Source organism: Megalops cyprinoides, chromosome 16, assembly GCF_013368585.1.
Source record: "Megalops cyprinoides isolate fMegCyp1 chromosome 16, fMegCyp1.pri, whole genome shotgun sequence".
In the NCBI taxonomy this organism is placed as follows: domain Eukaryota; kingdom Metazoa; phylum Chordata; class Actinopteri; order Elopiformes; family Megalopidae; genus Megalops; species Megalops cyprinoides.
The window spans coordinates 31197109-31213934 of NC_050598.1; the positions used below are offsets into that span (position 1 = coordinate 31197109).

Here is a 16826-nt window from a genome sequence, read left to right on the forward strand (position 1 = left end):
CACATGGATAAAGTTCACAGGAAAACTTCCGTGTCGTGGACCTTTTCACCTGGGAGGAATAGGCAAATGAAGTTTTGTAGCGTCAAACGAGTAATGTATAGGCCTAACGTTTCCCACAACGTTATCAAGTTATAGTCATCTATAAACCTACCCACCCCCACTGGCGGCGGGTGAGCTGGAAACAGGGGAAGCCCGCCGCCACTGCCCACCCTTCACCTTGCAATGTGAGACATTCGGAACTAATGTTATTTAGTAAATTGTAACCCCTAAAATGTTGACATACCCAGTGCAAAATAAATAAACCTTTGTATATTAACAAATAAAACGCCGTGCGTCGGAGTGTGTTGGCAGGGCTATGGGGTCTTTACTGTAAGAATGAAGCAGGATCCCTATCGCGTTTCATTCCCCCCGCCTGCTTGTCCGAAATTTGATCTGGGCCCTGTCTCCGCTGACTGACAGACAACAACACACATTGGATCCGGGAGCAAAGAGGCACAGCCGAGCCGAAACACAGGGGCACAGATTCCCCCATTATAAACATATCTGCATTTCGGCTACATCGATCGTTTTGTGTAGGTTAGTGGTTCACGCGAGCGTTGCAGCGGGATTCCAGCACTTCGGGCAAAATGAAGGGCCTTGATTTATTTCTCCTGACCTGCTGTTTAGCTGGCCTGTACGCTCCAGCAGGTAAGTGGAGCACCCGAAACAAAGTAAAGGGCTGATTGTCATTAGGGCGGTGGGCGGAAATACCTATGCTAATAAACACCTGTACATAAATAGCACTCCGTTAGAAAACAGTTATATACCAGAGCCTTTTAAAGACGTGAAACGCTTCGAGGCCTGTATAGTAAGCTATAGGAGCCTGAGTTGCTATAAATATTTGTCAGCAGCGTGTCCTCCATTTGAAGCGCAAATATTTGAACTTAGCAGCAAGACGGTCTGAGTCTGTCCAAGAGTGTTGAGGTACTAAACCGATTGTAAACGTTTGATGTACATACACTTTAGTCGTGTTCTTGCATCTATAGATAATATCCGAGACATCTGTGTACTTGAGTCAAGTAGCCGACTGGGTATCCCTCGGCAAACTGGCACTAGAAATGGCACATTTCCTGTTACTATGGTGCTCTTTAATTTTCCTCCGCGAGACAGGCTTACTGAGCGCGCGTTTGTTCGAATCCGCATCGCAATTAATCAAAAGAAAAAAATACACCAAGGTCCTGGCGTCTGCACTGCACGGATGAACGTTGCGAAAGAAATCTCCGGGGGAAATATTATTTGTTTCATTGAACTTCATAATCAGCAGATATTCAAATGAGTAGATGATTTCATGTGTCAGAGAGGTTAATAACTAATTATGTCTTATCCACTCAGCGGGTTGCACGCTGGGAACCCCGCGAGGAGGCTGTGGGGTGCTGATGCCGCAGATAACGTTTCCTTTGGAACATCACAGGACTCTCTGTACAGTCACACAGAAATGCGGCAGTTTCACTTTCTTTCCCGCTACTGTTCACCTTAAAAACAAATCTTAAACAGCATAAAAATCCCCGAAAACCTTCAAATGCAGTTTACTTTAGGAAAACTGTCAACCCCAGCTGGTTGCGGGTTAGGATTGCGGGCTCTGCACTGTGGGCCGGCGCTAATAGAAACGCAGCTCTGGGTGAGCGCTGTCATTTGTTCTTGTCAGAGCGGATCCTGCGGGGGCGGGGGTTTGTGAGACCTGACAAATTTCTGCTGCTACACCAGATGCGCGATTAGAAATCCTTTTGACCTCCACAAGAGGGAAATGTATACATACAGTGCAGGATATATACATATATATGTTTTTATAAATTACGTTAAAGAGTGGGGTATATTTTCATATTTCATTTAATCATGTATGTAAGAATGAATGGGCGTTCCCCGTTATATGTTGATATCATTGATATTGGAATGTCTGAATTTTTAAAAAGATAAAAAATGACAGGAAAATGGTTTCGTTTATCAGGGAGGCCTGCTTAGGAATAATAATAATAATAATAATAAAAGCAATAATCATAACAGGCATAGTCTGCAACCTATAGTCTGTAAACTCTATTCGGTACAGTAGATTTTTTTCTTTTAATCACTCCTGGACATGCTGCACTGTCAAGGGTGTGACAGCATCAAAGTCTCAGGTAGCATTGACACAATGTTATGAGTTCCATGGTCAGCCCAATTTGCCTAGCATTTTCTTTACATTGAGTTTACTTTCTCAGACATGGAGAGCTGTTGTTTAACTGAAGGTGTTAGCTGCTAATTGAAATGCAGCCAATAGGCATGGAGGGTGAGCATTCTGGGGCCCACCCCTGCCCCCTGCATCATCACTCTTCATGCGATTAAACACTTTGATTTCATTGCACTGATTGACATTTGATAGAACATGTTGAGTGTACTGTACTGAAAATAATTTTAATGATGTCATCTTAAATGTAATCGAGCTATGTGTCAGTATTTCTGGTGGAGCCCACTGTGGCTCTCAGAGAGAGTTTGGTGAATAAAACCATTGGTGAGGTACGACAGGTAGCCTTTGAAGCCGTAAACACAGAGTTTATCTGCAAGACGGCCACCTGGTGGCTGTGGATGTTGGAGGCCTTCACTTGAGTGTCCAGTGAGGAAAACAAACACCTCCTTCTCAAATAACAAAACCTACAGATGCCTCAGAGGAAGAGATGAAGCTGATGAAGGCCCTGTTCTCCAGCTACAACCTGAAGGTGCGGCCGGCGGAGCAGACCGGTGGGAAGGTGGTGGTGAGGGTGGGCATGACGCTGTCTTCCTTTGTGAGCCTGGTAAGAGTGCCCACCGGGGGCTTCTGCACCCCCCCACAGTTATGCTCCATCCTCCCTCCCAGAGCCTCTGTGCTCACTCCGGGAGGCAATTCAAAAGAGAGCCAAGTGTTCATCTCCGTCATGTACAGTCTGAGCTTGGTTCAGCATGCTCAGTGTTGTCGGAGAGATATTTTTTCACCCTTTTTACCTCCTCATGTAAGAAGACTGTTATTCCTTCAGGAGTGTCAGTGTCAGTTGTGAGAAATCCTTGGTTTAAGGTCCCACGAGGGAGATGCACAGATGGTTCTTTTTTATATTAAACGACTGTGAATTTGTCGCAGTTTCCGAAATGTGTATGAACAATGCTGTGTATGGAGATTTTGAGTCTGATTGGTGAGTATAAGTAACTGGGAAGATCCATACCAGAGTGTTTCCTTTTAAGAATCCTAAATGTGGGTTTTGTGATCTCTTCACATTTTAGTGTTGTGGCCAGCTGCTCTTTTTTGCTTCCTCAAAGCAGTGCTGATGTATTACCCAGTCATTCTGAACTGACTGACTGAGTGGCTCCCCCTGAAGTGAAAAAAATACCATTGACTCACCACTAGGTGGCTAAAAGGTGCCAAAGTAGTCACCTCCCATTAGCAGTGTGTTCTGTTGTTTTTGTCTTTAACAGAGTGAAAAAAAGTGCACCTTTTTCAGGAAAGACATGAAAGCTACACAGTTCAGCACAGTTGTTGCATCTACAAAAATCTGAATTTGTTTTATTTTGTTGTCTTTTTTCATCTAGGTCTTGATTGATAAAGTAAACGTCATGTCTTTGGCAGTCTTATTTTCTCCCTTTTTGTTACTGTGATGGGATTAAATGGACGGGTCGAACACTCGCCCCGTCTGTTGTTTGAATGAATGCAGTGCCGCTGCTGCTGACGATCTCTGTGTCCTGCTTTCCCAGCTCGGATTACAACAGATCGTCACATCCTCCACCTCCTGCCGCTGTCCGTTGGCGGTCACATGACCTCCCTCACCAGCCAACGAGGGCTTTTCATTTTAGCTTAGCTTCTTAGCATTGTAGCCTGGGGAGGAAGTCGTACTGATTTTGATTACCAGGGCTGCCTCTGTAGTACCTTATCAATGGCTGAGGTGAGACTGTCCCAGCATGCATTATTCTCATGTAACGCCCACCACATTCTCCCCAGCAGCAGAATAACCCTCTCCGCACTATGCATGGAAACCACTGTCCTTGAGCTGAAGATTCGGTCACTGGAACTGTTTAGGACTATAGCCCTTAAAGTTTAATTTTACTGGGTCAGAACTCCGCAGCTGAACCAGGAAGGAACACAAAGCTCCCGTTGTGACCGAAGCTGTGAGGGTCATGCTGACAAGATGTTACACCGAATATGACGACAGAGACACAGGGAAGCTGCAGGTCTGCTTTGCTCTGGTTTTGAGGGGTTAGTAGCAGGCCCCTAATCCAGCATGCCCCCCCCCCCCACATTTCTACAGCAGCTGTCCCAGAGAATTCCTCTCCCGGTTTTAAATAGCAGTGCCTGTCAGCCACTTCAGGGACGGAAATGCCCTGTACAAACACTACCCCGTGCTTCTCGGGTTTCCTACATCCGAAGGGCCACAAGGACGACTGTCCCAAATGCTCTTCATCCAACTGCTAGTCGGAGCTGACTGGGCCACTACCGGCTCATCTCATTACATTACATTACATCTCATTACATTACAGCCATGTAGCAGCCACTCTTATCCAGAGTGACATTACATTACAGTTTTTACATGTTATGCATTTATTCAGCTGGATATTTACTAAGGCGATTCTGGGTTAAGTACCTTGCCCAAGGGTACAGCAGCAGTGTCCCTGCGGGGAATCGACCCAACAACCTTTCAGTAACGACTCATGCTCCTTACCACTATGGTATACTCCTGCCCCTCAACACCATTGATTTTCTGCAAGACCTGCTTTTATAGAGGTATCACTCCAAGGCCCTACAGACTGCAGCCGCAGACAGTTATAAAAGTGAGGCGTAGCCTGTGCAGAGCATAAAAAGGTCAGAGATGAAAAATGCATTGTGGGAGATGCTGAGCAGCCTGCACCCGGACCGGGGGAGAGTGGGACGGAAACCGGGGCACTGCGTCTGCAGCCCTGAGGAAGGCAGAACTGTGGCACATTTATGCAGTGCAGAGCATGAAAAATTATAAGCATTGTAGGTGTGCCAGGTGTTCCTGTGGAAGGTGTCTGAACGTTGAGAGGTGACACACCGAGTAAAAGATGTTGTTCCTCTCAGTAGGTGAAATGTTGTCTTTTTTTCCTAGAACATGAAGGAGGAGGAGATGTCTACAATCGTTTTCATGAACCTGGTGAGTCTGTGTGTGAGTGTGTGAGTGTGTGTGTGTGTGTGTGTGTGTGTGAGTGTGGTGGAGCAAAGGCTGTTTTCTCTGAATTCCACTCGATGTCTCTTGTTCTTTGTGGAAATGAGACACGCCCCTTTTCTCCCTGCCTCCGCCCCTCTCTTGATCCCGCCCTGGAGGAGTGGAAGGACCACAGACTGTCCTGGGACCCGGCGGAGTACAACGGTATCAATGTGCTTCGGATCGCCTCTGGGAAAGTGTGGCTCCCTGACATTGTTCTGATTAACAAGTGAGACCCCCCACCTCACCCTATACCAACAAGCACAAGCACATACACACACTCACACACACTTACACACAAACAACCATAGACATGCACACACTCACGGACACACGCATGCACACACTCACATCCACATAAACACGCACACATGCACACTCAACGCACACACACACACACACACACTCAAACACTGAGACACACACACACACACACTCACATCCACATAAACACGCACACATGCACACTCACATGCACACACACACACACACACATACACTGAGACACACGCACGCACACACACACTCTGTGCCTCCCTCCCATCCTGTCCCACAGTGCAGACTCTCATTACGGCTGCTGCAGATACCCCACTCCTCTCCATTCATCACAGCTTTATAGCCAATTAAGCAGCATGCAGCCTGAGATCTGCCCCACTGGCACTCCGCTGCTCCACGGCAGCTCTCCTCTCTGACTGATCAATGAGCGACATGCAGCACTGGCTCCAACCAGCTGCCATCAAAGACAGGCCTGCGTGCACATCACACTGTGTGTGTGTGTGTGTGTGTGTGTGTGTGTGTGTGTGTGTGTATGTGGATGTGTGTGTGTGTGTGTATGTGGATGTGAGTGTGCGCGGGCGTGTGTGTCTATGTGGATGTGAGTGTGTGTGTGAGAGTGTGCGTGTGTGGTTGTGTATGTGGATGTGAGTGTGTATGTGCACGCACGTGTATGTGAATGTGAGTGTGTGTGCGCACCCATGTGTGTATGTGGACGTAAGTGTGTGTGTGTGCGTGTGTATGTGGATGTAAATGTGTGTGTGTGCGTGTGTATGTGGATGTAAATGTGTGTGTGTGCGTGTGTGTGTAACACGGTTATCTCTATTCACAGTAATGACGGGGTGTTTGATGTGGCCCTCCATGTCCATGTCCAGGCTTACAGCAATGGCAGGGTCACCTGGTCCCCCCCTGCCCTCTACAGGAGCTCCTGTGGAGTAAAGGTGAGGCCGCCATGAAGGGGGACCTGATTGCATTGTATTTTTCCACAAATCCCATTTAGTCTCCTGCTTGCGTACATAGGAAACCCAAGAGCAACCTAATGAAGTTTGTTTTAGAAAGCAGGCAGGTTCTCTAGTTCCTCCGCCCCCTTCCTCATTTCCTCCATCCTCCCGCCAGGTGACGTACTTTCCCTTCGACTGGCAGAACTGCTCCATGGTGTTCCGCTCGTACACCTACGACTCCTCGGAGGTGGACCTGCGGTACGCGCTGAACGAGAACGGTCAGGAGATCCGCGAGATCGTTTACGATTCCAGCTTCAGTGGTAAGGCTTTGCCGCCAGGACCGCCAGGGTCTGACCCTCTGCTGTCGTTAATGTGATCTGGGGTCATGACCCTCTGACCCACACAGGATCATTAATATAGTCTTGGGGTCACAACCCTCCATGTTTGGCAGTGGGATCTGAACTATCTGAACTATCATTAAGGCAGGGTCATAAGCTGCAGCTACACACAGGGTCATTAATGCAGGGTCATAAGCTGCAGCTACACACAGGGTCATTAATGCAGGGTCATAAGCTGCAGCTACACACAGGGTCATAAGCTGCAGCTACACACAGGGTCATTAATGCAGGGTCATAAGCTGCAGCTACACACAGGGTCATTAATGCAGGGTCATAAGCTGCAGCTACACACAGGGTCATTAATGCAGGGTCATGGGCCTTCTCCTGCTGCCCTTGCTCTGCCCTTCACCTGCAGAGAGTGGGGAGTGGCTGATCAGACACAAGCCGTCCAGGAAGAACGTACGAGAGGACCTGTACGAGGACATCACCTTCTACCTGATCATCGAGAGGAAGCCCCTCTACTACTTCTTCAACATCATCATTCCCTGCATCCTCATTACCATCATCGCCATCTTCAACTTCTACCTTCCCCCAGACGCAGGTGAGGATGGGTTAATCAATCAATCAGTCAACGAATTAATCAGTCAATCAATCAATAACCCTAACCCTAATCAACTACCCAACCAACCAACCAATCAATCAATCAATCAATCAACTCACTAACCAATCAATCCATCAGTCAACCACCCAACCAATTAATCAATCCATTCATCAACAGATCAATCAGTCAATGTGTTCTTTCAATAAAGAGTGGGGCAGCAGTGTAGTGTAGTGCTAAGGAGCAGGGCTTCTACCTGAAAGGTTGCTGGTTTGATTCCCTGCTGGGGCACAGCTGCTGTACCTTTGGGTAAGGAACATAACCCACAATTTCCTCAGTAAATATCCAGCTATATAAATGTATAACATGTAAAAATTGAAGCCCCTCTAAGATGCTCTTGATAACAGTGCCTGCTAAATGACAATAACGTTAATGTTAAAGACAAACTGTAAATCCTCTTCAACATTATTAATATCATAATAAAGTGATGAAGCACAGAAGATAGCAGTATTTCCCTGCTCAGAGAGCCATAAAGAGGGTGCCCCCCCCCCCCCCCCATGCTGCACTCACACTATCCGCACATGGGCCCAAGCACAACCCCGTTCTAACACGCTTGTAGATAACCCCCTGCAGGAAGCAGCGCTTCCTGAGCGCGCCGTCATCCGCCCCGTCCTTCAGGAGCGCTCCGCTCGCCGCGTTCTCTCTGTCAGGCCCCTGCTCTGTTGGGCCCTCTCAGGGTTTGCTGTGCTGGACTCTGACTTTACGTCCCTCAGTTCGGTTCTCCTCCCGGCACAGTGTGCGAGGCCTGAACTGTCCTCTTTTAACGTGGAAAGATACTGAATGATTTATGGGAGATCCACAGCACACCGTCCCATATGCCCACCTCCTTCCTGGTTTAATGGGGTTCCTGGCCCGACTGAGGGAGAATACAGGGATAGACAACCTCTCTTATTTTCTACTTCCTTTATCTTTCATTGCCTTTATTTTAAGAATTCGGGTCCCAGCTTCAGGGGTGACTGTAGTGGTGCCCAGAGACGTAACTTCAGTCTGCTGAAGAAGGTGATGTCACCCCCTGCTCACTGCAGTAGTACGACTGGGTCTCTTATCTTGCGATCTGGGATTTTAGGGAATTGTGTGAACCTTGTCCTGTGTTTTGTTGGTGTGAGGGTCAGGGTTTGATACCTCTCTCACCACACCAGTTACACTAGCACATAATGGCTTCACAGTGTTGCCATAATATTGTTTCAACATTGCAGCATAGTTTGAATATTTTATAATAGCTGGGGGGAAGTGTAGTTAATAAAAACAGGTAATGATGCATATAAATTTGAAGGATTAAAAAAATTCTGATTAGCAAAGGCGGTGCTAATCTGACAGTTGATTGTAGGGTAAAAGATATGTATCAGATGTCCTCTTCCCTACAGCCACTCACACTGAATTGTAGGGGTAACCTAGCATTAAAAAGCAGAGTCAGTCTAATACGTAGGCTGATGATGCATTACAGGTCCTGCTAAGGGAAGGTTAATTCCTTTTAATAATATATTCCGCTCTATAAATCACTTTTCATGTAATTAGCCTGTACATGGTTGATTGTCCTTTGTGTGTGTTTATAGAGGAGAAAATGGGAGTTTGTGTGTGTGCGTGTATGCATGCATGCGTGTCTGCAGATATGTATATGTCTATGTGTATGGAGTAAAGAGGGCTGTGTGGCTATTTGTGTGTGTACATGTGCGTACTTAAAGGCATATATTTATCATAAACTAGTTATTGTGCGTGTATTTGCACATATGTGTATGTGTGTATGTGCACACAGTATTTATACTGTACATGTATGAAGTAAACACGTGTGTGCCTGCAGGTGAGAAGGTGGGCCTCTCCATCAACGTCCTGCTGACCCTCACTGTCTTTCTACTGCTGCTGGCGGACAAGGTCCCCGAAACCTCCTTGGGGGTCCCCATCATCGTCAACTATCTGATGTTCACCATGATCCTGGTGACCTTCTCCGTCATCCTCAGCGTGGTGGTGCTAAACCTTCACCATCGCTCTCCCAGCACCCACGACATGCCCCTGTGGGTCCGCAAGGTGAGACCCCGCCCCCTGCCCTTGGCCACGAGGAGCAGAGCATGCTGGGAAAGAGTCAGGCCTGAAGGACGATATCATTACATTACATTATTGTCATTTTAGCAGACGCACTTATCCAGAAAAAAAGGTCACAACTTTTACATGTTATCCGTTTATACAGTTGGATATGTACTGAGCCAATTCTGGGTTAAGTAACTTGCCCAAGGGTACAGCAGCAGTGCCCCAGTGGGGTAATCAAACCAGTAACCTTTCCTTTATGAGCCCTGCTCCTTACCACTATGCTGCCACACTACCGCCCCAGATACCAGACATGTTTCTCTTTCAAGACGACTTGTTTATTTCTCAGCTTAGCAAGCATCCTACACCCCACTCCCATTTTGGGAGAGTCCTGCAGGTTCAGGCAACACTTGGTGGAAGCTCCAGCATCCTGCTGTCAGACGGGAAACAGCCACTCAGCATTGTCCTGATCTGTTTCCCATTCCGCGGGGGTGAGCGTGGAGCTCATGAATAATAATAATCAGCGCGATAAGGAAGCAGAACATTTTTGGTTCAGAGGGAGCCAGGAATGGAAGTGAATGAGCTTTCCCTCGGAAGCATCCAGAACGTTGGCGTTAACCTGCAGAAATGGGTTTGGCCTCCCGATTGTAGAGAACTGATTACCGTCCCGGTGTGCTGTTGTTCTGGGGTCAGGAGAACCAGGTCTGTATGACAGTCAGGGTGTACGGGCTTGAATTAGACATATTTAATGAAATATTATCATTCAGAAATATGTAAAGAAATGTGTAGCTATTACAATAGTGAGGTGAGTCATGCCCTGGGAGATGGGGAGCTGAAGATGTCCCTCTAGATAGAACTGCAGCTGTTAATAACTCACTGTTTCAATCTGCCAGCGAGGCTTTCTGTGTGTGCACTGTTTAACAGTGTGCTGTACCCTGTCGCTTTGGATAAAAACATCTGCAAAATGAATAAATGTGAGTGTAAAAGCACTGTTTCAGGCTCATGAACCTTCACTGGTATGGCCTGAACTTAGACTGTGTTTCCTGTGCTGTACCCTGGGGTTTCTGAGCTGTGTCTGTTTCCCGTGCTGTACCCTGTGCTGTACCCTGGAGCTTTGGCAGTGTTTTAGCAGCTGTGATAAAAGTCTCTTCCCAGTTGCCAGTGAAGGTTTCAGTTCACTGATCCCTTTTTCAGAAAGCTTGCATTAGTTCTCTGAAAGCCAACAGATGCTACTCATTTTTAAACAAAGCAACCTTAGACACACCGGCGCATCACATTACCTGCAGAGGATCTCCAGGTTATAAAAACGTGGAAATGATTGCTGTTGACAACTGATGTTGCCCCCCTGAGACGTGTGCTGTGCTGTGAGGACCAGATGCAGCAGCGAGACATTTTCAGCCGCATCCAGGAAAAAATCCAGCTGAAACCTGGAGGAGAGTCTCTTTGGAAGATGGAGACGCAGAGGGCTGTGTGTGTGTGATCGCTGGGTTTAAATTTGACCTGTGAGTCAGTTGAATGTGCTCTTTCCTCACCTGCATGGTGGAGGATTCGCGGCTGTTGGTGATTGGTTGATGTGCGGACGTATTCACTCCCCACCTTCCCCCCCCCCCCAGATCTTCATCCACCTGCTCCCCCCGTACCTAGGCCTTCTGCGGCCGAAAGCGGAGACCCCCCTCTCCCTGCTGCAGCCCCCCAGGAAGGAGATACCCATGGCCGTCAGCCGGGCCGCTGACGAGTACTTCATCCGAAAGCCCAACACCTCCTTCCTGTTCCCCAAGCCCAACAGGTGAGGTCAGAGGGATACCGGGGGGAGGGGGGGGACTAGTACAGTGGCAACCAAGGGGGTCCCAGTCTCTGTCCCCATCACATTCCACTGCACCCATTGCTTGGACAGGAAGAGGTTTTGGGTTTGTGGGACCCCCTGACAGACCCTAACTGCACCCCCTCAGAGAATCCACGGTGCGCACAGCGATCATTATTAATCGCAAGCATGTGTTTTTATGGTGGAATCACCTCATCTGGGATTAAATATACGAGCAGGAGAAAAAAAAAAGAAATCGTTGCTAAAATAATAATGATCAGCGCAAATCGGGTTTGACACATTAGCCCTGCCTGGCGTTGGGGCCGGGACTCTATTAGCGCAATGCGATGAGGCAGCAGTCTCCTCCGTCCTCGCCTCTAATTGCTTTTATTGCGTGTCTTGGCAGCGCATCAGTGAGTCTTAGCTGAATTAGCCTGTGGATTAGTCATCTGCATCTCCCTTCACGCCGTCGGGGAGGACGGCAGTGGGGTCAGAGGTCAGCGAGAAAAAGAACCGCGGACGAGACGGATTTATCCCCCCAGTCACGTTCTTACCCCTCCCCCGTCCCCGTTCCTTCTCTTTCACACAGCTCATTTGCATGGGATCCAGCGCCCGACGTCACCGCCTCTATCCGTTTTTCCATGGTGGTTATTTATGGTTTCATTTTTTCTCCTGCCTCTGTTTCTTCTTCTTCTTCTTCTTCTTCTTCTGAAATGTGGGGATGGATGAGGTCAGCAGCACATGCTGTGCTGTGGAAACCAGGCCCCGCATGCGGTATGAAGGGGCTCGCGGAAGAGATGGGGCCCAGACGAAGCACCATGCTGCCCTCTAGCGGCTGCCGAGTGAGGTGTCATATTTTAGTCAGCTGTCGGTACACCCCAAGGTCAGAGGCATGCTATTTCATAACAAAACAGATGTTAAAAGCAACCCCCCCCCGGGCACCCACCACCATCTGTCACATTAGTGGCATTAAGAGATGTAAGGGGTGGTGAATTTAAGAACCCCCCAGCGCAGAGCCATATTGATGTGGGGGGGGCCCTGCACCTTGTTTGTCTTTATGGAAGAGCCCCAGCCATGATAGACAGGATGAGAACGCAGAGAGAGCTGGAGGAGCTGCTCTCATAATGAGCTGCAGAAATGTGTCCACTGCACTCTGTCCAACAGGCCGAAAGGCACCATCACTGTGGAGCTGATGTGGAGTTTAGTTTTTTGTGACAGTTTAATACAGGTTGAAGGGTAGATATAATCACATTATTATCTCTCTTTTTATTATATTATAAATGTTTCTGTCTTTTTGTTCTTTCTTTCCATCTCCAAGCCTGTATCTGTCTTTGTGTCACTCTCACACGTTCTCTGTCCTCTCCCTTTCTGATTCACTCTCCCTCTCACATTCTCACCACTTACTTCACTGGTTTCTCTCTCTCTCTCTCTTTCTCACTCTTTCTCTCCCTCTGTCCGTCTCTCACTCTCTCCATTTCTCTCTCGTTGAGAGGATTCAGACTGTCATCATTTCTGACTTGTGGGACAGAGCTCACCCTGTGATGCCAGGGCATTTTGGGGTGCAGTCATGTAAGATCATCCACTCCCTGACACCTGCACACACCGCCCCCTCCTCTCTGACCTCTGACCTCCCGCCTCCTTGTTTTCCCCGCTCCGCTGTGTTAGGAGGGGTGCCTGGGCGAGTCGGAGCCTCTCCCTGCTGTGTGACCTCAGTGTCAGCCTCTCTGATGGGCCCTCTGCACCTACCTTATTAGCTGCCAGCACACAGCAGCCTCTTCAAGCACGGAGTTTTTCCCTCAGTTAGCTGTTCTTTTCTCTCAGTAATCATCTCCGAAGAGTCACCTTCTGTGTAAATAATAAATGGAAGAATCTCACGATGGCAAAGGCTTAGTCTGGAGGTTTGTGTGCTGACGCATACGCGTTTTTACTGTTTATTGGGTGTGTGTGTGGGTGTGAGTGTGTGAGGGTGCTTTGTTTGTTGGTAGGGGATCTCACTTGTTAATCAGAACAATGTCGGGGAGCCACACTTTCCCAGAGGCGACCTGAACATCGATACCGTCATACTCCGCTGTGGGTTATGAGAGTCTGATTATGATTGTGCCTGAGATCGTTTCTGTGGCTGGTTGCGTGTTGTGTGTGTCTGTGTGTGTGTGTGTGTCTGTGTGTGTGTGTGTGTGTGTGTGTGTGTGTGTGTGTGTGTATATGTTTGTGTGTGTGTGTGTGGCTGGTTGTGTATTGTGCACGTGTGCTGACTGAGTGAGGTGCGATGTTAACCCTCTCCTGGCTGGGTGGGCCCGGGCTGCAGGTTCCAGTCAGAAGGCATGTGCACTGACCTGAGGAAGTTTATCGACGGTCCGAGCCACTACCTGACCCTCCCCCCGGAGCTGAAGTCCGCCATCGAGGCCATCACCTACATCGCCGAGCAGCTGCAGGCGGAGAAGGACTATGAGGCGGTGAGGGCAAATGGGGGGTCAGCTGGAAACCGGGATTTGAGGGGGGTTCTGGTTGGGTGTCGAAGGTGAACATTTGGGGTTGTTTGCTGTCTGTATTTCCCATTTTCTTTGCTCCTGTAGCCTTTTGCTCACATATTCCTTTTTCCTCTTTCTGTATCCCTCTTCACCCCTCCATCTCTCCCCTACTCTCTTCCTCTTTCCTCTCTCCTACTCTCCTCCCTCCCTCTCCTCTCTCTCTCCCTCTCTCCCTCTCTCTCTCCCTATCTCTCTCCCTCTCTCTCCCTCTCTCTCCTCTCTCTCTCCCTCCCTCTCTCTCTCTCTCTCCCTCCCTCTCTCCCTCTCTCTCCTCTCTCTCTCTCCCTCCCTCTCCCTCCCTCTCTCTCTCTCTCCAGCTGAAGGAGGACTGGCAGTACGTGGCGATGGTGGTGGACCGGCTCTTCCTCTGGATCTTCGTCATCTTCACCACCGTGGGAACCCTCGCCATCTTTGCTGATGCCAGCTTCAACAGCACTCCCAGTGACCCCTTCATGAACCCTTACCCCTGAGCACAGTCCCTGCACAGAGCTGCGCAGAGATGCGCATACACACACACACACACACAGTTCTCCTGGACTGCAGCATGGACCTGTCTGTGTGTAACCCACCTTAAATGACTGAGGCTGATAAAGTGTTGTGGCGATGGAGAGACATCAGTGTTAGCATCGACTGTGTCAGTGAGACATTCTCCTCATTAGCTGTGTGGATTTCCTTTATGTGTGGACATGTGCCATTGTGTATATTTGTGTGAGTGTGTGTGTGTGTGTGTGAGCATTTATGTGTGTATATTTGTGTGTGTGTGTATGTGTGTGTTTATGTGAGTGTGTGTATGTGTGTGTTTATGTGAGTGTATGTGTGTGTGTGTGTGTATATTTGTGTGTGTGTGTGTGTGTGTATATGTGTGTGGTTTTTGAGGGGTGTTTGTGTGTCTGTTTATTTTTGTATGTGCATGTTAGTTTGTGTGCGTGTGTGTGTGTGCACGCACACACACACAAGTGTGAGTGTGAATTTCTGTGTTATTCCTGGATGAACCCTCCTGTGGAATTTGCATTTTAAAATGTATGCCACGTGTTTAACACCTCACCCTGATACAGACACACAAACATAATAACACACACACACATAAATACACACATAAACACATACACACACACGCGCACATCCTCTGACACCTGTCCTTTAAGCTTGTTATGTTTTTTTTAAATAAAGATCTGTGGATAAGCTCAAAGCCTTGACACCCTCACATCTGTTCAGGGAATGCCAGGCTGTCGCTGTGTCACTGCTGTGTGCCGCGGCCGTCACCTGCCGTACCCATATTTATAATGCAGGCCCGTCCCTTTCACCCACGGCACCCGGCACCCCTCAGGCCGGCGGTGACGGCGCCATTGACGTTCATGCCTTCTTCAGTGACATTACCGCCATGCCGCCACAGACATCACCTGCATGTACACTGAAACAAAGTAGTGCTGTGTTACATGACATTACATTATTGACATTTAGCAGACACTTCTGTGCAGAGTTGGTTACAGTTTTTCTTACAATGTTATCCATTTACACACCCTGATATTTACTGAGGTAATTCTGGGTTGAATACCTTGCCCAAGGGTACAATAGCAGTGACGCAGCAGGGACTTGAACCGGCAACCTTTTGGTTACAAGTCCTGCTCTTTACCACTATGTTACACTGCCTCCTATTTATTCCATTGTTTTTCTGCTGTCGAATCGGAGAACTGTGGGACTGTTACTTTGGCATAACATTAGTTTCCCATGCGTATCACTGGCAGCTCCTTTAAACACAAGTTAGAGCCACTTTACCTCTCCGAGATGTACAGGATGTAAAAGTGAAGTTATAGTGTAGTTTGATGTACATGTCCAGTACACGACATGCCTGGAGCGACAGTGTAGCATAGTGGTTAAGGAACAGGACCTGTAACCGAAAGGTTGCTGGTTTGTTTCCCCACTGTGGCACTGCTGCTGTACCACTGGAAAAGGTGCTTAACCCACAACAGCCTCAGTAAATATCCAGCTGTCTAAATAGGTGACATTGTTAAAAAGAAAAGGGTAACCGATGTAAATCGGATAAAAAGCATATGGTAAATGCCTATAATGTAATGTAATGTAACCAGAAACGGAGAAAGAGAGAGAGGGGCTGTCCTGCTCGCCGCCGGTCTGTGCCATGGTGTCTGGCTCTGCCGTCTGGCCGTGGCCCCACAGAAGGACAGAGGCAGGAAGGACACATGATTTACGTCGTGTTTATATCAGGACTGAGTGAACGGGAGGGGGTGGGGGTTCCGGTCATGGATAGGCCTGTGATTGATGTTGCTGTTCCGGTCTGTGTTTTGTGGTTTGTTAGCGGTGACGCAATCACATTGCTTTTCGGGATAGACGGGGCCCAACGACAGAGGAAGCGAGTCCAGGAAACCTGCGTGTTGTTCAGTGGCGTGCAGAGGTTTTCCCCAAAATTGATAGATTAATTACTTAATGTGAACAACTCACTTGTTTGAATATGTCATGTTTAGTTTTGGTCACTTTATTGATGGGAATGAATAGGTGTCACTGTGTCGTTTCTCTCGGCGCTTATTGTGCTGGCAGTGTTCTGTGTCACCTCTCCAGCAATGCTGGAAATGACTGTCACGCCATAAAAGGACAGGAAGCAAGCGAGAGAGACACAGAGACTGACCAGGGAATGAGAGAGTGGGTGAGAGAGAGAGAGAGAGACACAGAGAACAAGACAGATTGATCGGAAGAGACAGACAGGGAGGACTGATTTAAGGAGTTGCACCCAAAAGACAGGGTGACCTAATCTAGGGACCCCCCTTTGTCCCAGAACACCCCCCTTCCCCCTCCAGGGACTGATCATCTGAAACTCTCTCTTTGTTCTCCCAAAAATATCCCCATTGTCATGCACCCCATCACACCCCCCCCCCCCCCCAAAGCCCCCCTCCCCTACATCAACTCCAACAGGTGCCTGCGGGAGACGGTCCGAAGACTAAACACATTCCTCCCCCTGTCAATCACCATCCTCGGCCAATTGGAGGAGGGCATCCCGAAACATGTCCTCCCTGTCAAAGTCACGCACGCCCGCTTAACCCCGCCTGTTTTGTGGGAAAGG

The 16826-nt window shown here is 48.4% G+C and overlaps 1 protein-coding gene across 1 annotated transcript; it reads left to right on the forward strand.

The window, feature by feature from the left end:
- The first annotated feature begins 620 nt into the window (after positions 1-620).
- On the forward strand, positions 621-14264 carry chrnb1 (cholinergic receptor, nicotinic, beta 1 (muscle)). Its single transcript, XM_036548652.1, has 11 exons — positions 621-687; positions 2671-2804; positions 5100-5144; positions 5315-5424; positions 6301-6409; positions 6585-6729; positions 7163-7348; positions 9204-9427; positions 11038-11210; positions 13531-13678; positions 14071-14264. The coding sequence occupies exons 1-11, from the start codon at positions 627-629 to the stop codon at positions 14221-14223; spliced, it is 1488 nt and encodes a 495-aa protein (XP_036404545.1). The 5' UTR covers positions 621-626; the 3' UTR covers positions 14224-14264.
- The last annotated feature ends 2562 nt before the right edge of the window (positions 14265-16826 follow it).

Bases quoted from the DNA above. Each gene is read 5' to 3' on its own strand.
- chrnb1 (XM_036548652.1), top strand. From the start codon at position 627: ATGAAGGGCCTTGATTTATTTCTCCTGACCTGCTGTTTAGCTGGCCTG. The intron at 2,805-5,099 runs GTAAGAGTGCCC...TTTTTTTCCTAG, and splicing joins TGTCTTCCTTTGTGAGCCTG to AACATGAAGGAGGAGGAGAT. The intron at 7,349-9,203 runs GTGAGGATGGGT...GTGTGCCTGCAG, and splicing joins CTACCTTCCCCCAGACGCAG to GTGAGAAGGTGGGCCTCTCC.